Source organism: Sus scrofa, chromosome 11 (assembly GCF_054392235.1).
Source record: "Sus scrofa isolate SSC_HxYL_T2T_F1_AM1 chromosome 11, Sscrofa_HxYL_maternal_Yorkshire_Landrace_v2.0, whole genome shotgun sequence".
NCBI classification, from domain to species: domain Eukaryota; kingdom Metazoa; phylum Chordata; class Mammalia; order Artiodactyla; family Suidae; genus Sus; species Sus scrofa.
The window spans coordinates 8,213,820-8,235,280 of NC_139393.1; the positions used below are offsets into that span (position 1 = coordinate 8,213,820).

Below are 21,461 nucleotides of genomic sequence, written 5' to 3' on the forward strand. Positions count from 1 at the left end.
CAGAATTGGGCTCCAGCCTCAGCCTCCGGCTCTAACCCTTATTCTCTGTGCCCTCTTAAGTGAGTAGCAAGCCATCCATGACTCGGTTAGACAGTTGGCAATGTATTTTGTCCTCTGAACAACCACCTTAGGCTGGAAGGATGATCCTGCCTGAGGTGGTTCTTGCGGACAAAATGAAAGCACCAGTCCAGTGACTAGTACGAAGAAGTCACCCCCAGTTTTTTCATTCTTTTTTCCCCAGCCTAATAAATGACAGACTTCCAAAAAGTGTAGGGCTGTGGGACTCCTGATTTCCGAGTTCCTGGCTATCCCGCTGAGTCATATTATGTCCCCTCACCAGGAGATTTAGCATCTGACAGTAACAATTACACCAGCTCCCCAGTCAAGGACAGTTGTCTGAAGAAGAAAAGTTTGGGTGAAAGCCACAACCAAATGGGTAGTTACAGAGTCTAGGTCAGTGATCTTCCAATTCGCATATTTTTTAAGCTCACAGAAAAGTTGTTACCATAAATTAAAATGGTTGTAAAAGATAAACCTTCCAACCCATCCCCAGTATCGACATTTTAAAACAAAAGCATCAAATCATTTCCTTAACAAGAACTAGTGGGTAATCTAACCACCTTAGCCAATGGGTACACTCTGATACTTTAAAAAATATATAGAAACAAGCTCTCCTTTAAGAGGCAATTATTTCATTCTCTTTCCTTCTTGACCTCTTACTCCCACTCTACTTCCTCCATAGATTTTACCCTGCTCTAATATGTTTTGTGTTTGAAAGCAACTTATTGATCACTCCATTATACCTCTTTGCAACTATTTCAGTATATTAATTGAAATTAATTTTTAAACATGTTATCTGACCCTAAGTATTGAGTTATCGCAATTATTTTTAGTACGGAATTGCTCAAAGCAATTTATACATAACAAATGTTAGTAATTACTAAACACCAAAAGTAAATTTTTTGGAATTGCATCTAAATGAGATAAACGGGGCTCTTTTGTTTTCAATTACCTTATGTCTCAGGATTCGAGCGTTATTATTTCTGGAATGAAACCGCATTCAGCATCAATTTTTCCTGCTGCTTTTTTTTTTTCCAATTTATAAGCGCTATTGTTGAGAAACCTTGTTCGCATAATTAAGTAGATGTGAATGAAAGGAGTTTTAGTGTTGCATTGTCGTTCAGTACTCTGAACTCTTTTTGAGTTATGTGCCAAAAATCACAAGACGATTTTTAGTGATTGATCGGCTGACAGCTTGGTTGGGTGCTCCTTCAAGTTTACTGAAAGCAAATAATTAGATGATTTGTCATCCAGTTATTGAGTCATTCCATATCACATTTTCTGAGACGTATACCAAAAAGACACGTCTTCACAAATGACTGTTAAATTACATCTGTTACTCCTTCACTTGGAAGAAACTTGTTTAATACCATTTACTCAAAAAGGACTTGGAAAATAGGAATATTAATTTCAATAAATGTTTACCAATACAATCATCTTATTATACAAATGCTTTTGTCATTACATACTTTAAATATATTTTTATCAAAATCTTTGAGCTAAGGATTTAACTCATACAGATTAGGCCATGTTTGCCTAGCTTGTCCAACCAACAAGTGAAATTAGGTTTACTTCCTGTCAAAATAAAATCTGACTATACTTCCAGTTCAAATAAATGTTAGTGCATTAATACATGCCTTGACGAATATTATGAAAATTACATATTTTCATAATATGTAATTTTGAAAAACATATTAAATTGTGAAAAACATATTTTTGGGAAGATTATTAAAAGTTAGGGGAAGAGTAAAAAGATTCAGGTCTAATATGATTAATTATTCCAAGTAATAAAAATTATGCAATGAAATATGTAGCTAAAAATGTAAGTTATCTATGAAGTGAGGAGTATAATTTGAAAAAATGAGGTTCCTTATTTCAGTATGTTCTCATGTGTGTAGAACTCTGGTGCTTGACTTTGGGGAATATTTAAATAATACCATGCATAAAAATCAGAAACAATTCCACTGGTTATTTTAGACATCAAATCAAACATTTACAATGCATTTAGTGAAAGAGAAAGTTATATATAGTCAAAAATAATAGTCTGACAAGTCAGCATATGCTTTGATGTATTGTCAAATAGTTTATATCATAAAATAAAAGGAGGACTGGCTGTATTGAAGTAAATATTTCATAATTTGTTTGGGTTAAAAATTAAAAATTAGATTTAAGAGTTCCTACTATGGCATAGTGGGTTAAAAATCCAACTGCAACAGCTCAGGTCACTGTGGAGGTGTGGCCCAGTACATTGGCCCAGTACATTCCTGGCCCAGTACATTGGGTTAAAGGATCCAGCATTGCTGCAGCTGTGGTTTAGATTCAGTCCCTGGCCCAGGAACTTCCATATACTGCGGGTACGACAATTAAAAAAAAATTTAAATACTTTATTGAATGATAAATATAGAAATCTGAAGAAAGATCACAAGATTTTTTAAGTACCAGTTTTATCCAGTAAATCTTTAAAATTCTGATAGTCTCAGAGAGATGCCAGGCACACTGAAGAGCCAGCATTCAGCCTCTACTGCTTCATCTACAAAGAGATGCTCTTCTTTCCAGTTAAGGACACGTCCTAGGGACCTTTTAAAAGCTGGAAAAATGCTTTCCTTTAAATATGTGGGGGAAAGAGCCATGCTAAGCATCTATATTCTCTGCTCTCTTTAAAGAGGGATGAACGTTTCCTAACAGAGGAGGATTAACTCGTCCTTACTCTGCAGTATACCTCTGTTCAGAATATCCCCACACAGGCCAAGTGCTCTGCTTATAGCCCCGCCTTTCACTCCTGACCTGGAATCGCAAGCCCTAGGCAAGTGCATGGAATTGGGGTTACCAGGGCGTGCCCTGAATCACCGTAACAAAGTTTCCCTTCCTCAGGCACCCTTCTCACTGTGGGAGACTTCGGCCCCGGGGTGTAATGCACCTTATAAGAAAGGGCGAAAGGGATGAGGGAAGGAAAAGACCCATACAGATGTGCAGGTTTGTTCCCGGCAAACACACACGTTAGGAAAGCGTATTCTGAGAAATGCAAATGTGAAAATCAGTTCTTTTAAAGCAGTTTGTACTTTGTTCCCTTTGGAAAATCTTCGTGCACCTTTGATGACTTCACTTTGATTGACGGCCACTGTCTTACTTGAATCTGCACATCTGAACAAGTGAAAGAGTCCAGCATCCAGAAGTATCCCACATTCCAGATGTTTGGTTTCTTACAGACATAACCTGAATCTAACCTTGCTCCTTCCCCCTTTTTAAAAAAGGTCAATGTGAAATATTTAGACATACGCAAAAGAATATGTAATAAATTTCAAGCTATTATCCAGCTACAGTAATCAACAACACATGGACATTTTTTAATGTACATCCTCTACCCAGCCTTCCCACTGGATAATGTTGAAGCAAAGTCAACATTATATCGTGTCAATTCTAAATATGTTTTTATGTATCTCTGAAAGATAAGCACTCTTTAAAAATATATAACAATACCATTATCTCATCTAAAAAAGCAATTGCTTAATATCCAATAGCCAATCAGCAATCAAATTTCCTCCAATTGTCTCGTTTTTTTTTTTTTTTTTGGTTGTTTGTTTTTTCTTTTTTGGCTGCCAAGTGGCACATGGAGTTCCTGGGCCAAGGATCGGATCCAATCCACAGTTGCAACCTAAGCCGCAGCTGTGGCAACACTGGTTCCTTAACCCACTGTGCCAGGCCAGGGATCAAACCTGTGTCCCAGTGCTTCCAAGATGCCACCTATCCCACTGCGTCACAGTGGGAACTCCAGTCTCATGTTTTTTTAAAAAAAGTAAACAGTTGGTTAGAAATTGAATCCAGACAAGATCTATGCTTTGCATTCTCTTACTTCATTTAATCTACAGGTTCTTCCACTTTTCTCCCAAGAATTTCTTTTTTGAAGAAACAGACTGTGGTTCTGGATTTTTCTGATTCCAACCCAATCATGTCATTAAAAAATATCCTTTTTTTTCATGTATTTCCTATAGTGTGATATTCCAAAGATTTCATCTGATTCGGGTTGGATATTTTGACAACAATATTTATAGGTGGTGGTGTGCATGTGTATTCAGAGTGCCAAGTGCTGATCACAGCCTAGATGCATTATTTCATTAGGGACTTGCAAACCAATGGTATCCCAATTCTTGTATTTCTTCCTTTTATTGACTGGAATATTTATTTTTCACCAAGTATTTGGTTACACTGAAGTACTGTTTATACAGAAGAGTACTCAGCTCTTTAAAAAAATTAATTTAAAAAATTAATGAATTTCAAATGATTCCTTTAAACTTCGTATTTGGACTCCCCTCCTTTTTTTTTTTTTTTCTTTTTAGGGCTGCACTCACAGCATATGGAAGTTCCCAGGCTAGGGGTCTAATTGGAGCACAGCTGCCAGCCTACCCCATAGCCACAGCAGCACCAGATCCGAGCTGAGTCTGCGACTTACACCACAGCTCACGGCAACACCGGATCCCTGACCCACTAAGCAAAGCCAGGGATCGAACCCACATCCTCATGGATACTAATAGGATTCATTTCCACTGTGCCACAATGGGAACTCCATCCTCTATGTTTGTTAAGGACCATCCTAAGGTATAGGATTGTTTCTCTTTGGGAAAATCTGGAAATTAAATTATTTTCTGATATCAGGTCTTAAGCCAACCATGTGTACAATATATACTGTTGTGAGACTGGGTATTTAAAACCCTTATTCTAGTTTCCACTCTTTTCTTACAGTCAAAAAAGTACCAGAAGATTTGGATATGCATACTCACTTAGTGATCCCATTCCCAATCAGACACAGTACAACGATGAGTATGTTTGGAAAGCATATTCGAAAGAAGATTCAGTCAACACTGGGACTTCAAGAGGAGTCAAGAGGCAGAAATTTCACCCCAGTCAAGTAAGATAATAGTTGTATGCCCTTTGAATTTAAAATGGTGTTGGTCATCCTTAAGAGTGAGAGTTTGGATATATCCCAAAGAGCTTTCATCATCTACAGCTATGGTCCTTCTTAGACTATTTTTTCCCTCACCTTCTCAGGGCAATTTCCACTCAGTGTCTTGGAGAAAACCAGTTTACTTGGGCTTAGCAGTGACTGCAGGGCAAAGCCTTCAAGCAGTGAATGGTTCTATGTTCTACCTTTTACTCATTCATTCAGGCACACAGTATTTATTGCCAGCCATTCTTGTACATTTCCTGCCATGTTTCCAAGAAGCCCTCCATCTCACGTGAATCTGGCATTCCTCCCTACAATCTACCAAAACTGCCCTTTTAAGGGTCATCAGTGAAATCCACTCTGCTAAATCCAATGGCCAGATCTCTATCCTCATCTCCCCTGACCTGTCACCAGCATTTCACACAATGAGGAGTCCTTTCTCCTTCGCTTTCTCACTTGGCTTCTAGTACAACACATTGTCTTGGAATTTCTCCTTCAGAACTGCCCACTCCCTCTCAGTCTCTTTTGCCGCTTCTCCCACTTATCGTTGACCTCTTAATGGTTTAATCCTCAAGGCTCTTCTAGTTTCTAGCTTGGTGATCTCATCCAGTCGTATTTTATTTCAACTATAAGACATGACTTCCAAAATTTTCTTCAGCCTGGTTCACTCCCCTCAACTCAGATTTGTTTATTCAACAACCTTCTTAAGAGCTCCTATTGGAAGTTTGCTCAAACATCACATTCCCACAATCTGAATGCCTGAGTGTCCTCTTAAGTCTAAACCATTCCGCATTTCAGTTCATGGCCACTCCATCCTTCCACCTGTTTGGAACTCAATCCCTGGAGTCATGCGTGGCCCATCTCTTTGTTTCACACCCCACATTCTATGCACCAGGAAACCTTATTTACCTACAAAATATATTCAAAATAGGACCGCTTCTTCCAGTCACATTTTCTTGTCTTCAACATGAAAAGCCAAAGAAATCACAATGTACCATGTTACAACTGGGTGAGCAGACAGCTCCCTGTATACCCTGCAACGTCAATGTGGCAGCTGGGTGTAAAGGACTCAGAAGAATACGTACACACAAACACACATGTTCGGTCTTCCATGACATGAACCCACATGGGTTTTCTTGAAAATTGTGTTTGTCTTGATAGGACCTCTTTGTCTGGACACTACCTCAAGGTCCACCCACAGCATCAGTGAAGAGCTACTTCCCTTGGAAAATCGCTGCTTCAATGGACGAGGTTAGGAAGGCAATATCAGATCAGTTTACTTCCCAGACAAGAAGAGACTTTGTGGACAGAACGACAGGTAAACATTTATTTTTCTTCTTTCCCTGATAATGTGTTAGGTGTCCGAGCCTCAGTGGTGAGCAACACAGAAGCAGTCTGTTCCCTCAAGGAACTCACAGGAGAGACAGAGAGACATGGAAAAAGACGTCTTAGGAAACAGTAACTGACCTACTTAGCACCTGGAAAAAGGTGCACACTGTGGGAAGCGCAGGGAGCTGTGGGCACACAGTAGGAGATCCAGTCTGATGTGGGGAGGAGGTCAGGAAAGGCTTCCTGGATCCAAAGGACAAGGACAGATGAGCCAGGAGAAGATGACAGGGTCGAGTTACACATGCTACTTTCGACTCTGAACTGCTTGTTTACTATTTTTTAATTACTTAAATTAAAATTACTTTTATTAACCTAATATGTGCCTATAGTTAAATCCAATCGTTGCCTAAAGGCTCACACTGAAGTAGCAGTTCCTCGACCCACCTCTCTCCACTCCCGGACCTACTCCCACTGGCAATCAGTTTCCATCCTTTCAACCATTTTGTCTTATGTGAGGCTCCATATTTTAAAATAATATGCTTCAGCTGCTATCTTCGATTCATCAATTTCAGACAGTATTATTTACTTCCTGTTATGGTAATTGAGGATTTAGCCCTCCTCTAATTCTTTCTCACTCTCCCTCCATCCATTCTCTCAATATAATTATATTCCAAATTTTGGGTTAATTCAATTGCTAGTGTTTACATTATGATTATGATGATATATTAGATTTATGTAAACATTTACTGCTGAGCCAGATGGTATTTTATGGCTACGTTTCCTTTCCATTTTCTTTTTTCCTTTTTTGTTTTTTTTTTAACAAGAGTTAATAATTGACTTTTAGTTTTCTGTGTGCCTGGTGAGCACACTGAATCCCTTTTTTTCTGATCCAGGATCTCAGTACACCACCTTCTACTGTGCCTGGTGTCCCTGAACCCAGGGCTTCTTTGGTTCAGTCTTGCACCAGGTAATCTTCTGGCTTGGAAGGGGTAGTCATGTGACTGCATGAGGTTAAGATGGTGACCCAGGGAACTCAAACCACATCGTATCCAAGCTCTTTCCCAGGCCCCTTGTTTTCAGCCCCAGGCCTCACAACCAGTCTTCCACTGTACCAGTTACCTCCAAGTTGGAGCCTGTTGGAATTCTGTAGTGTGGATTAGCTCACTTTTTGTTATCCCTGTCCCCAGACCCTTAGTTTCAGCTTCCTATACTTTGATCATTCAGTTGCCGCATCTCCACGTGGTTTTCATGTTCTAAAAAGGTGTTAACCTCTCTAATCTATTATTCCCGTCAAGTGTGGGGAGGGAGGAGTCATATATGCGTGGATACCATGCACTTGGAAAGCACTGCCAACCTCTCCACTTTTAATCGTCCAGTCTGCTCTCTGCCCCCATCTCATCATCGGAACTGCTCTTGTCAAGGTGCCCAACAGCCCTAGGTGGATTTTTTTCCTAGCAGCATTCAACGCTGGGAGCCGCTTGCTCTTTCTGAAAACACACTTCCTTTGAGCTTCTGAGACACCACACACTCACGGTTTTCCCTACCTCTTTGTCTCCTTCCCTCTGGTCTTTTCCTCTTTGCCCTCTAACAGAGTTCCTTAGGGTTCCTGATTCCTTTACAGAGCAACTATCCACCATCCTGAAGTCTTCTGCGTTTCCGTCTCTCCTCCCCAAGCCCCTCCCTCATCAGACCCCTGGTTTTGAGGGTTTGGGGACCAAGTAGAAGTCTCCTGAGGGTCCCAAGTCATCACCTTCTCCCTCCCCAGTACTGATCTTCTTGCGTCACAGCCAGGATTCCTGCCCTTCCATCATTGTGTGGTGGCCAGAGGTTCTTCACGTGTCTAAATTGGGTCATATCACTCTGTCGCTTCCTTCCTCTGGCTTTCCTTGCACTTTGACTGACATCCACAGTGCAGGGCCTTCTCTGGAGTCATAAGGCCCCTAAAGGCTGGCCTGGCCCTTGCTTACCTCCTCACCTTCCCTTCTCGCTCCTCCCTCTCCTTCCCCAGGCTCCAGCTACAGGAGCCTTTAAAAGATTCCTTTAAGATGCCAACCTTTATCCCACCTTCAGTCAGTGCTCAGCTCATCTGTGCTGCCTGAAAGCTCTTTCTGTGCTTTCACTTGTCACTCCCCAGCTTAAATGTCACCTTGCCTGTGAGAGCATATGTTTACTGATTGTTTTCTGCTGGTTTTTTTTTTTTTTTTAATTCCTTCCTCCACTATCCAGTAAGTGCCCCAAAGGCCCTTATTCAGTCAGGACCTTGTGCAGTGTGTGTGTAGTCTAGTCCTGGTGGACAGGAGCTGCTATGTCAATATTCGCTGAATGATAAAGGGTGTATGGAAAGCACACTCTCTAAAGCTAGATGGGTAGGTCAGAGGACCTCCACACTTGCAGAGAAACATCTGAAATGTCAGCATGCTGAAAAGGTGTCTTTGAGCTTCCCATCAGAGTTGTCCTTTCAACATGCACAAATTACCATTCCCCATGTGTGGATAAATACCCGAGACCTGTCAAGACTCCCTCCTAAATCTCTCTCCTCCATCTGCTCCTCTCCCTCCCCAGCCATGGCCTCCGTTCAGCCTCCCATGGCCTCTCCCTTGGATGACCTCTAATCCACCCCCATCTCCAGTTTTGTCTCCTCCAGCCCACTGCCCATATTAGAGCCGTAGTGAGTTTCCCACCTTTCAGCTTAAAGCCTTTCGGTGACCAGCCCCGCTCCCCGCCGTGGTCCTCAGCATAAAAGCTAATGCCTTAGGCTGAGATTGTACAGTCTGACTGGCCCTTGCCCACCACTCCAGCATCCTCCCTCACCAGCCCCCACACACTTTACGAGACCAGTTGCCAGCTCACCATGCCCCCTGCAGCTTCGTGCCCTCAGCATGCTGCCTCCTCCCCAAGGACGGCCTCTCCCTCCCTTTTTCAGCCTATGTGTGTCCATAATTTTAGTCTGTGTCTCAGGAGTCTCCTCTGACTCCCCAGGTTTGGGTCGGTGGCCTTTCCATGTTTTAGTAGATTCTGTCCTTTCTTCTTCTGCAGCATTTATCAGCTAATGCTGTGATCATCCTTTCCGTATCTGTTTCTCTGAGAGCTTCAGCCTTCGAAGCACAGGGCCGTGTCTTTTCTTTGTATCCTCCTAATCTAATTAAGGCAAATGAGTGAGAAGCACTAAAAGGTGATTGTTTTCACATCCAGGCTTGGAGAACTTGACTTTGACGAATTAGAACATCAGATAAAGACAGCAGAGCTGGTTCTCACTTGGCTATGGATTATGTGCCCATGGTCCTAGTGGTTTTGAACAGTCCTTGCTATAGATTATATAGAAAGGGTGGGACCTTTCTGCAGATGCCATATCTCATCTTAAAGGGCCAGTTTCTCCCTCTAGGCTATAACTGCTGTGGTATCACCTTTATCAAGTGGAAAAGAAACCAGAGGGAGCTGACCTCCCGTGGGGCAGAGGTGGTTCCTAGGAGGATGCCAGGTCTTGGAGGTTTGGTTAGCCTTGGGTCAGGTTTTCTTCTCTGTCCAGACTTCAGTACCACTATGGGGACTTCAGGTGTTGCTCAGGTCCTTTTGTATAAGGAACTTCTCTTAAAACTGCTATAGAAACTCATTAACATGAAACATTGCAGGAGTTCCCACTGTGGTACCATGGGTTAAGAATCTGAATGCAGCAGCTCAGATTGTTGCAGAGGCACAGGTTCAGTCCCCAGCCTGGGAACTTCCATATGCTGCAGGAATGGCCATTTAGAAAAAACATGAAAGTTTAAAAAGACAATGAAACAATTTGTTGAGGAGTTAGCTTTGTGGCTTAGCAGTTAACAAACCCGACTAGGATCACGAGATTGCAGGTTCGATCCATAGCCTCGCTCAGTGGGTTAAGGATCCGGCATTGCCGTGAGCTGTGGTGTAAGTCGCAGATGCGGCTGGGATCCCGCTTTGCTGTGGCTCTGGCGTAGGCTGACCCCTAGCCTGGGAACCTCCATATGCTGCAGGTGTGGCCCTAAAAAGAAAAAGAAGAAAAGAACTAAGAGTTGCTTTAAGCATAGCTCACATAGGTGGTCATTAGAGTATCATTCAGGTTAACTGCTAATACATAGCAATTATGTTCCTGTTTTTTCTTTTGTTCATGCATTAATTTAGTAAATAATGAGGTCTACTACGATGATATGTACTAAGGACCAGTGACGAATAAGGCTTAATCTTTATCTTCAGGGGAACTCAGAGTAAACCTAGAGCCTGACCTTTGTCTTTTCTGCATCTTCATCTCCAATTGCTCCACTTCTAAGCTGGTCCATCTGGGTCCACCTGGACCAGCCCCTCAAGACCCTTCACAGCCTGGTTCCTGACTTTCCTTCTTCACCTTTGGCTACTCCTCCCCGCCCTGCATGCCTCACGCTCCTGCCAACTAGACTACGTTTAAAGAACACATGTGCCTCTTTGCTTCAGTGTTGACCCACCATCAAAACACACCTTCTGCTGTGACTGCCTTTTTTTTTTCTTTCTTTCTTTTCTTTTTTTCTTTTTTTTTTTTTTCGTCTTTTTGTCTTTTCTAGGGCTGCATCCACGGCATATGGCGGTTCCCAGGCTAGGGGTCCAGTCAGAGGTATAGCTGCTGGCCTATGCTGCAGCCACAGCAATGCCAGATCCAAGTCTCATCTGCAACCTACACCACAGCTTACGGCAATGCCGGATCCTTAACCCATGGAGCAAGGCCAGGGATCGAACCCACAACCTCATGGTTCCTAGTTGGATTTGTTTCCACTGCACCACGATGGGAACTCTTGTGGGGGTTTTTTTGTATGTATGTGTGACTGCCTTTTGACTTTTGTCTTCCTTCCCTGCCTCTAACAGAGCCCACTGCACCCTCTCTGGGCTTCTGCAGCACCTTCTCCAAAACTCCGAGTCAGTGATTTTCAAGCATTTGGGAAGCTTGTTCACAGTACAAGTGCCTGGGTCCTTCATCTAGAAATTCTCAATGGCTGGGAGGAGGTTTAGCTGGTATATTTCAGAATACCTTTCCTAGGTCATTAACTCCATGTGAAAACCACAGTTCCTAAGAGTTCCTGGTGTGGTGCAGCAGCTTAAGGATCCAGTGTTGCTGCACCTGTGGCAGAGGTCACAGCTGCAGCTTGGATTCATGCCCTGGCACGGGAACTTCCATATGCTGTGGGTCTGGCCAAAAGAAAAAAGAACCACAGTTCCAAGGTTATGGTTGCAAGATCTCACATAGGCTGTCTGTGGGTCCCATATCTGTCTTTCTAATCACACTAGTTTGAGGTTGTAAAGGTATGACAATATTTTAATTATCTCTAAGTTTGGCACAAAACACAGACAGGAAGCGAAACCACTTTCTCCTTAGTGGTGGCTCAGGGAGAAGGATAGGCATCTGCATGGAGTATTTCAACAGGAATTTGTTTATTGATGCAGCTCCTAGGAACAACACCTGACAGCTTTCCAAAATATCTTAAGCAATAGCCTGATGTTTGAGCCCTGGTGTTTTCCCCTCGCTATAACCTTGCCTTCTCCTCGGGTAGTTTATGAGGTCATTGCAGGGACCTCTGAGTACCCACGTCCCTCTTCCTGAGTCATCTAAATTAAGAGGCAGCACGGAGTGAAGCCCTTTCGCTCTGTGCTGGCCCAGACAGAGATCATTTTTTAAAAGATCAATATTAAAATGCTCTTGGGTGCCAATAGATGACATCACATATTGTTTGCTATGCAGCGTACATCTGAATTGATTTTGAAAAGACCTATTGAAAAATGACTTTGGAAGAAGAATCGAGGTCAGTGTCGGTAGTAATTAGCACTATGGTGACGTTGCTCATGACAGGCATGTTTTTAACATCTTTGTCCTGATTAAAGTTGGGGTTGTACAATATGCCTTTGAATCAACATTTCGTAGCAAGCATTAGGGGTGAACTCATTCTAAGTGAAATGACTTGTGACTCTGTCTTCAGTTAATCTAGTGGAGCCTGGTTTTAGCCAGTGTTTCAGAGCTATTCAGTGATAGGTCTAATGGATATTTGCTAGCAGAGTTATTTCCAAAACTAAAAGTGCTATCGTCTGCAAATGACAATGATGTTGCCTAACCTCCCATCAAACCTTCCGTCTTTTCCTTTGAGTGGTTCTTTTCCAGACCACGGGGAGGATATGCACTGCCCCATCTAAGGTTGCCTGATCTAGCAAATAAAAATACAGGATGCCCAGTTACATTTGAATAATGACATGGAATAGGTGAAAAACGAGTACGTATACACGCTTACACTAGACAATTATTCATTGTTTATCTGAAATTCAAATTTAACTGGCATCTTATGTTTTATATGGCAGCCATACCTGTCTCAAATCTCTCACTCTGCTCCCTCACCCCTGCCCGAGGGACTAGGCAGGACTCCTGGAATGAGGCTGGCTTTTTCTGTCCATGGGGCAGAAACAAAAGAACACTCCTAACTGATGTACAATATACTCATTAGAAACTATTTCTAATCTTTGAGCATATCCTTCCTGTGCCTGAAAAAGCAGAAAATTATTTCTTGGTTGAAATATTCATAAAAAAGTACATTGACCATACCTCTAAATGCAAGAAGAGTAGGTTTTAGTGTGGTAAAGTGGAAGCTACTGCCCAAAGCAAAAGAGAATGAAACCATGATGCCACTTAGACATAGCTTACAAGGAGTAATTATTGCCTTCCATTTGTACTCCCACCCCAGCTCAGAAGATTAAGCAACATTCTCAGATGTTTTCGGAATGGAAAAAGTTACTTCCCCATCCTGCAGACACTGAATTTCGACGAAATTACCAAATTCCAGCTAAAATTCCTGAACTTCAGGATTTTAGTTTCAAATATGGATGCTATTCAAGCCTACCCATTGCGTCTAAGGGTCTAGGTAAGTACACCTATAGCTTTTAAAACAACGTCATAGACCATTACTGCTCCAAGATTCCTCAGCACATAGGACCCTGGTAGGTGACTCTGATGACAGTCATGGAGAATGCCAGTGACTCCTGCACCGAATCAACACTGGAACTCTGTGGCCCCCAGGCTCCAACCCAGGGGGTACAGAAGTCTTAGAACCAACTGCTTATGCCATGAAATGAGTGTTTCCTCTGCCCGGGAGGGACAGTGGTTGGAATTGGGAAATATTTCCCCCTTATAAGATAAAAGGATGCATTTAGTTGCTATAAAACAATCCCAAGAAAAGTTAGGTGGAAATCAAATGAGACTTGTCAGTTATGCCCTGGAAATATATCCACGTGGCACAGCCTTCAGGCATCTTCAGATTTAGCCACCATTCTACTTGAGTGTTCTTTTATGATCTCAATTCCTGTTGTTTCCAGCAGAAAAGTTTTTAAAAGTTCCCTGACCAAGCCACCTCCAAGTTTCTGGTTAATAGGATAATTTGGTGTCAGCCTGAGATAATGGTTGTTCCTGCCATGACGTTGCGTTGGGATCATGTAGTATTTCAGACTAGTCGCCTTCCAGTACCATTAGAGATGCTACTTAAGCTCCAAGTTGGGTTCAGGGCTGTCAGGGGCCCGTCCCACAAACAAGGGCAGGACGTCTTTGCTCAGTGACATCTTCCTTTCCCCCCTTTCCTCGTGCCTCCAGTCCCTTCCGTGCTGCACAGCCACATGAGGAACCAAGAGCGCACAAAGAAGCAGACCACATACCAGAGTGATTACGGGAAAGCCTGTCTGGATTTCTTAACAGTTTTGAACTCATTTACTCCCTCTCAAATCACAGAGTACCTTCAGAGAGTTTCCCACAAAGGTAAGATGAGCTCTTGAGTGTACTACTTAATCACTTACAGATCGTAATACATTGCTTTATGCCAAATAGAAATCATTCCAACTTTTAGCCACTGGAGTTATATATTCACTATATATATACATATACACACTCAAAACACATCCCATAGTTTCGAGCAAACTTCAACCCATTGAAAATAAATTTTTCTTAAAAGAGGCCCCAAGGACTATACCCCCACATATTACAAAGGAAACATCTAGTTTTTCATTTATGTCTGATTTTGCTTTGCTGTGGCTGAATTGCTCCAGGATGGTTTCTCTTTTTCTTATGGTTAATTGATTTTTCCAATGGGTACTGTCTCACAGCTTGGGTTTATTTTCTGTAATCTTTATTTCCTGTTTGGTGGTACTTTTTGTGACAGGCTTTTGAGGGTATGTGAGAATCTCCGTGTGTCTCATCCTCAAAGACAGATGTCATTCAGGACGGTGTTGGGTCACTCCACAGCACAGAGATTTATCCCAGTTCAGCGTCTAGAATCTGCTTGGGAGCATCTCAGGCGCAGGTGGTCAGTGTGCACGTGTGTAAAATGTCCACTCAGAGAGCACAAGACTTGGACGAGAGGAAATTCAACTCTTCCCACTGCCTCCTCTCAGCACCCAGTGCTGGTGCTGTCGCCCACCCTATGGCTCCTCCTTTGTTAGCACCTGCCCTAAGGCAGGTGTATCTATTTATACAAAATCTATTCGTAGACCACTAGTATTTTCTGTACATTATAAAACATTCAAAATGCTAAAGGGGTAAAAAGACAATATAAATAGAGACCCTGATATTCCTTCCACCCCACTTTGTGCTCCATGCTCTGGGGGGCTCACCACCTACTTTAATGCCTGGCCATCAGCCTCAGCCCAGGAGGACCCCAGGTGCCCAGTAACCACCCACAGCTCCCTGTCTCCCCTCCCGCTTTCTCTCTCCCCAGCCTCTGTCCCTTGCTGCCCCCAGACAATCTGACCAGGTCGCTCCTCTGAAACCCTCACTAAAACCCTTTTATACCGGGACCCCCTGCCCACACAAGCCTGAAATCCGACTGTAGGGGAACCTGAAAGGGGGGAGGGAGGGGATGTGCAGGGAGCTGAGAGAAAGGAGTATTTTCCACCCTCACAGACGCAGGGCTGATGGCCCGAAGGCCCTTAGGAGAGCTTGAATGTTGGATTTCAAGGAGGTTGACGCCGCGGACGTTTTGCCTCACTCTAAAGCACAAGGCTGTGGTTTCCACTGGGGGCCTCGCTCGGCTCAACAGATGCCTCTGGGCGGGTCTGACACTGGAGAAAGGAACCCGCTGAGGTCGGTGGCTCTGGTCCTTCACGAGGCAGAGCGGGCCAACTGTGCGCATGCTCCAGCCTGCGTCGTCCCTTTGCCTGGCTCGGACCGACGCGTACCCAACTGTCGCCTGCATTTTGTAAGGTCCTCTTTCCACCTTTAGGAGCCACATCTGATCCTATAGAGTATTTCTGCCTCGCCGAAGCAGATGCTCCCATCTGCCCAGGGACTCGCAGCGCGGATGGAGCTGTGCGTCCTCCGCCTGCGTGGAACACCCTGGTGGCCGCCGGGCTTCCGTCCCTTGTCTGTGTGTCATTTGCAATCTGAGCCTCAGCGGTGCACCCACCAAGACCTCTTAGGGTGCTCTGGCAGCCTCAGCTCACCTGGGATCTGCCCTCTCAAGATTCCTAGGGCAAGCTGCTCGCCTCATATCACTGTCCCTGACAGGTGCGACACGATCTGTTAGCTAGCGAGGACGCTTTAGGGCCAGTCTGAGCTTTGGTTTCTTCCGAGCTCCCCTGCTTCGCTGGTTCCCTCAGGATGCCCTGGGCAGGTACCCAGCCGCTCTCACCCCAGAGCCTCACCATTTTATGCTGACTTGGGCGTTGGTGGGATCTGCTTCCTGCGGATTTTAGTTTCTCTTTCCCAGCTTCGGGTTGGAATCACCTGCTCATGGTGCCAGCAACGCTCCCGGCTGACAAGCAAATACGAGCGAGGGTCCTCTTGAATTCTCACGCGGGAAACCTTGTGTCACTTTCCAGTATCTGTAATACTTTTCAGCTGGTGAAAACCTCAGCGGAGCGCATTTGTGGGGAGGCTGAGTGAGGATGCAAGGGAATGAAAAGGCTGGCTGATACAGTCGGCTGAATTATTATCACCTCAGTTTACGTTATTTTACAGGGCTATTCCTCTTCCACGGTACGGGAGCCCAGAACAGGTACCTTTTGAAAGAGAGAGGGGAAGGACCAGCATAATGGCCTAAGTCCAGGTCTGGAAGGTGATAGGGCAAATGGGGGTAGAGGAAGCTCCAGGGAGTCACAAATAAAGCTGTAGAAGGACGAAGGCGTAGCTGAGAGCGAACACTTTGTCTCCAGTAACTCTGTGTGTGGCTGTTTAGAATTGAGTTTCTGTATTTGTCAGTTGGGGAAATTGAACTTGTTGTCTTTCCGTTCAAGCTTTCAAAATGGTTTTATCTCCAAGTGAGTCACACCACCCAACAGCAGCCTCTCTGGGCTTATCATCCATCGCTCAAGCCTCTCATCTCCACAGCTATTCCCCCTTGAAGGGTAAAATTATCAAATCTGGTTTTCCAGAAGTTTCAGCTACTACTCCATCTCTTCCTCCATCTAAAATTCCCAGTAGTATGGCTATCCATAGGGTATTTCTTCCTCGGGTATGATTCATTATTGTTAAGAAGATGTTTATTCAGTCCTTCAACAAATTTCATCGATTGAATACCTATAACGCTCACTTGGTACCAAGATAAATAAAACATCCTTCTTGTCAGGGAGCTCATTTTTGGGTGTGGGAGACAGACGCAGTTATAATGTCATAAGCTTGTAATAGAAGTAGTCTCTGGAGCAGTTCCCATTGTGGCTCAGTGATGGTGAACCCGACTAGTATCCATGAGGACGCAGGTTCGATCCCTGGCCTCGTTCAGTGGGTTAAGGAACCTGTGTGGCCATGAGCTGCGCTGTATGTCACAGACAAGCCTCGGATCTGGTGTTGCTGTGGCTGTGGCATAGGCCAGCAGCTATAGCTCTGATTTGACCCCCTAGTCTGGGTACTTCCATATTCCACACGTGTAGCTCTAAAAAGACGAACAAACAAATAAATAAAGTTTAAAAATAAAAAAAAGCAGTCGTCTCTGGGTATGTTAGAAGCCCGTAGGGGTACTCTCAACCCTGTGTGTCCGCCAGGGATTAGGGAAGCCTGCTCAGAGGAGGCTCCTTTAAGAGCCAAGGCCAAATGGGCATGCTGAGGAGAAGCAGGGCCTTTCCTAAGTGGAGAAAACAGTGTCAACGAAAACATGGGGGCATGAATCTGCCTTTAAATGTGAAGAATATGAGTGACACTTGTATTACAACTGGTAGCCTTTTTGAACAATTATTTAATTTGACATTAATTGACACAACCTCATCTTTTTTATTAATTCAAGCTGAACCTGATTCATCTTATATGCCCGTCTTCGGTATCAGAAAAAATCTTTTTTTGCTTATTTAAAATTAACTCTTTGGTATAAGATTTAAAAGAGACATTTTAGACTTGAAAAGAGCAAATCTGACAGTACATTGCTGGTGGGAGTATCAAATAGAACAATCACTTTGGAAATAGATGTGGCAATTTCTAGTAAAGTTAAATATATTCTACTACATGACCCCAAAATTCCTTTTCTGAATATTTACCCAAGAGAAAAGAAAACATACTGGCCACAGGAGGACTTGTACAAGAATGTTTTTACCATTTTACTCTTTTTTTCCCCCTGCAACAGTGGCATGAAGAAGTTCCTAGGCCAGGGATCGAACCTGTGTCACAGCAGTGACCTGAGTCACAGCACTGGACAACACTGGATCCATTAACCATTAGGCCACCAGGGAACTCCTATTTTATTCTTAATAGTCACAAACTGGATGCAACCCAAATCTCCATCAGCAGGAGAGTGGATAAACAAACTGCAGTATATTCAGCAAAAAAAAAAGAGAATGAATTATTGATGTATTCAACGAAATGTATAAACCTCAAAAATGTTATGCTAAGTGAAAGAAGCCAGACACAAAAAAATACATTTTGCATGATTTCATTTATTTGGAAGTCTCCAACAGGCAAAAGTTCTCTATAATGAAGGAACTCAGAACAGAGGCTGTGCTGGGGTAGGGGGGATTGTGAAGGAGCATGATAGGTCTTTGCGAGGCGGTGGAAATAATCTGTCGTTTTATGGGCATGGATTACACGTATGCAAGGGTCAACCCATCAACCTGTACATGCAAGATTCAATAAAGATTTCACTTTATGAAATGTTTACCTCATCTTAAAAATGCTGAGGTCAGGAAAGACCAGAAAGGTGGGCAAGGGGTTAAAACTTAAATGTGACATCCCAAAACCAAACAAATGCAAACATAATTGGAGAGTAAACCAGGAGCACACCCCTCCCCCCAGTCCCTGGTCCTCAGCTGGCACTCATCACACTGGGCATGATAAGGTGGATCGTGAACAGGATAACATGGTATCACTCACATTCTTCCTTTCTCTTAGCTTCGGCTGCACAGATGGCAATTGCCAGGAGTGCCAAGCTTTTACAGCTTCTCCATGTGCAATTTAAAAATATGTCATTAAGATTAGGGAACCATAGATGTTCAGAACAAGACAAGAGTCCTACAATTTCCAGAGGAGGAAATGGAGGCCAGGAAGTCGAAGGGCCTTCCTGTGGTCAGTTATCACTCAAAGATCATGAAGCCTGCCAATCTTGGTGGGCAGAGAAACAACCCCGGCCTCTTTAAGACTTTTGGAACAATAATCTCTATCGTTTTATCATTGGCATCACCCTGCAGTAAGTGCAAGGCCATGCTATTTATTGGATGTCTTTTATGGATCAAACACTGTCTAGGTGCTTTGCACATAGCATTCCTTATTCACTCCAACAACTGTGCTAGGTCAGCACCAATACCTGTATTTAAAGATGAGGAAATGAAAACAAATGACAAATACACCTGCCAGCCCAGAATTGGAACCTGAGTCTATTTCACTCCAAAATCCATGCTCTTTCTAGGAAGGCTTGCTGATCCCTGGAATATTGTTTGCTCTTTTTAATCAATAATTACGCATTGTGCTTTTTAGCCATTAGACGTACTATCCTATGATTATTTTGGCCTCATTGAATTCATGTATAGAGTACTATTATTGGACCTTTGCCTCCTTCCTAGAATTTCTCTATTTAGCACTTAAGTAGTTAATTGGAAATTTTCATCCTGTTTTTCTTCATAATTTTCAGACAGACAGATTCTTGATCGCTTTATTTGCTCTCACTATGATGTTGACAAAGGGATGGATAAACAAGGAAAACAGTGCAAATGAAGAAAATCTGAAGGTAACTGGTTTATTTTTCTCAATAATCAAGGAAAAATAAGATCTGGATTGTTCTAAAATTTCATCGTGACTTTGTGTAATTTTGTTTTGTTTTCTTTTTAAACAATAGGATCGTTTAAGGCTGCAAATCATCCCCTCCCACCCATCACCTGCCCACCCCCAACATAACTTTAACTGTATCCAATAAGTTTTTTCCCCTTTTTATTTTGTTTTTTAGGGCCGCATCTGCAGCATATGGAAGTTCCCAGGCTGGGGGTCGACTCAGAACTGCAGCTGCCCATCTACACGACAGCCACAGCAACTTGGAAGCTGAGCGGCATCGGCAACCTACACCAAGTATAAGATTAATTTGTGTATTACATGAATATCAGAGGAAAAAATGTATAGTTTATTGTATTTTTCAAGTCCCTGCTATCATTGCTTTAATTGTATATTTGAACTGTCAAATTCTGAGGCAATAATATTAAAAACATTCCACAATAAAAATGTTTTTATCAATGTCTCCTTGTACTTCTGGGATTTTTGCTACATGTATTGGGCTGGTGTTTTCATCACTGAGGGCATGTTGTGGCTGCATCTTAAGCTTTCCACCTTCCTCTACGAGGAGAGGGCTCCACACCCTGGGAGTCCCAATGGGATCCTTGATCTTTTAAGTGAAATTTTTCTTAATTTATGTACATTAAAGTTCACTCTTTGTGCTATAAAGTTCTGTGGGTTTTGACAAAAGCATAGTGTCATATCTATCATTATGGTATCATACAGAATAGCTTCAGCACCCTAAAATATTCCCTTGCTTCACTTATTTGACCCTCCCCCAAATTTCTTTGGAGACAGCTTTGGTATTCTAAGGGCAGAACAGCCAAAAAAAAAAGCCTCCATTGCCTTGAGGCAGAGAGCCTATGAATGAATGTTCCCATCCATCTGGCTGGAAATAGAAAGCCTTCCTACATACAGAAGTGTAGAACAGGTAAGTGACTGCCATTCTAGAGCCAAAAATAGTACTTATAAACACAGTGTTGGGATGCATTCTTGGAAAGACTTTTTCTTTAGGCACCATGGTAAACGGAATTACTATCCCCGATTCCTCATCTCTCCACACTCTTGTCTGTGTAACTTTGCAGTCCCTCCTACTGAAGATGGAAGTACTTCCCCAGCCTTTGCTGGTGAGCTTGGTCATGTGACTTGCTTTAGTCAATGGGATCTTAGCAGACATAAGTCTGGGCAGCCCACTGGTCTCAGGAGGAGGATGAGAGGCATGTGGAGGAGAGTTACTGCTCTGGTCTGTTTGTGTCCCCCCCCCCCCCAATTCATAGGTTGAAATCCTAATCCCCAAGGTGGTGATATTAGGAGATCGGGCCTTTGGAGGTGATTTAGGTGATGAGGCAGAGCCCTTATGATTGTGATTACTGCCCTTATAAAAGACACCCCACAGGAGTTCCCATCCTAGAAAAAACAAAAAGACAAAAAAAAAAAAAAAAAAAAAAAGAGAGAGAGAGACTCCACAGAGCTCCCTTCTGCCATGTGTGGACACAGAAGAGATGTCCGTCTGAACCAGAAAGTTCTCAATGGACAACAGATCCATTGGTGCCATGACTTTGGAATTCCAGAACCATGAGAAAAGTTCATGGCTTATAAACTATCCAGTGTATGGTATTTTGTTATAGCATCTCAAATGGACAAATACAGCCACCCCAGATGACCTACCCTAGTGAGCCACAAAGTGCAAGTGAGAAATAAGTGCCTTTTGTTTCCACTGAGATTAATAAAGCAATAGCTAGCTGATGCAGGCCCAGTATTTATTCAGATGAGACTTCTTTGGAATTCTCAAAATGAAAGGCTTGGTAGAATATGTTTTCCTTTTTTTTTGTTGTTTTTTTGTCTTTTTAGGGCCGCACCCTAGGTATATGGAGGTTCCCAGGCTAGGGGTCTAATCAGAGATATAGCTGCCAGCCTACACCACAGCCACGCAATGCCAGATCCAAG

The 21,461-nt window shown here is 43.1% G+C and overlaps 1 protein-coding gene across 7 annotated transcripts in view; it reads left to right on the forward strand.

Moving 5' to 3' along the window:
* TEX26 (testis expressed 26) overlaps positions 1-19,976 on the forward strand; it is a 30,201-nt gene extending 10,225 nt beyond the window's left edge. For 5 of the 7 annotated variants that reach the window (XM_084981387.1, XM_084981383.1, XM_084981384.1 and 2 more), the window contains exons 4-9: positions 4,798-4,963; positions 6,161-6,317; positions 13,039-13,215; positions 13,938-14,099; positions 19,384-19,479; positions 19,588-19,976. In XM_084981387.1, coding sequence (XP_084837513.1) covers positions 4,798-4,963; positions 6,161-6,317; positions 13,039-13,215; positions 13,938-14,099; positions 19,384-19,466 — 745 coding nt within the window. In that variant the 3' untranslated portion in view covers positions 19,467-19,479; positions 19,588-19,976. Of the gene's footprint in view, positions 1-4,797; positions 4,964-6,160; positions 6,318-13,038; positions 13,216-13,937; positions 14,100-19,383 lie in introns of all 7 variants that reach the window. The other 2 variants (XM_021065549.2, XM_084981382.1) reach the window with 1 other exon arrangement.
* Positions 19,977-21,461: the final 1,485 nt, after the last annotated feature.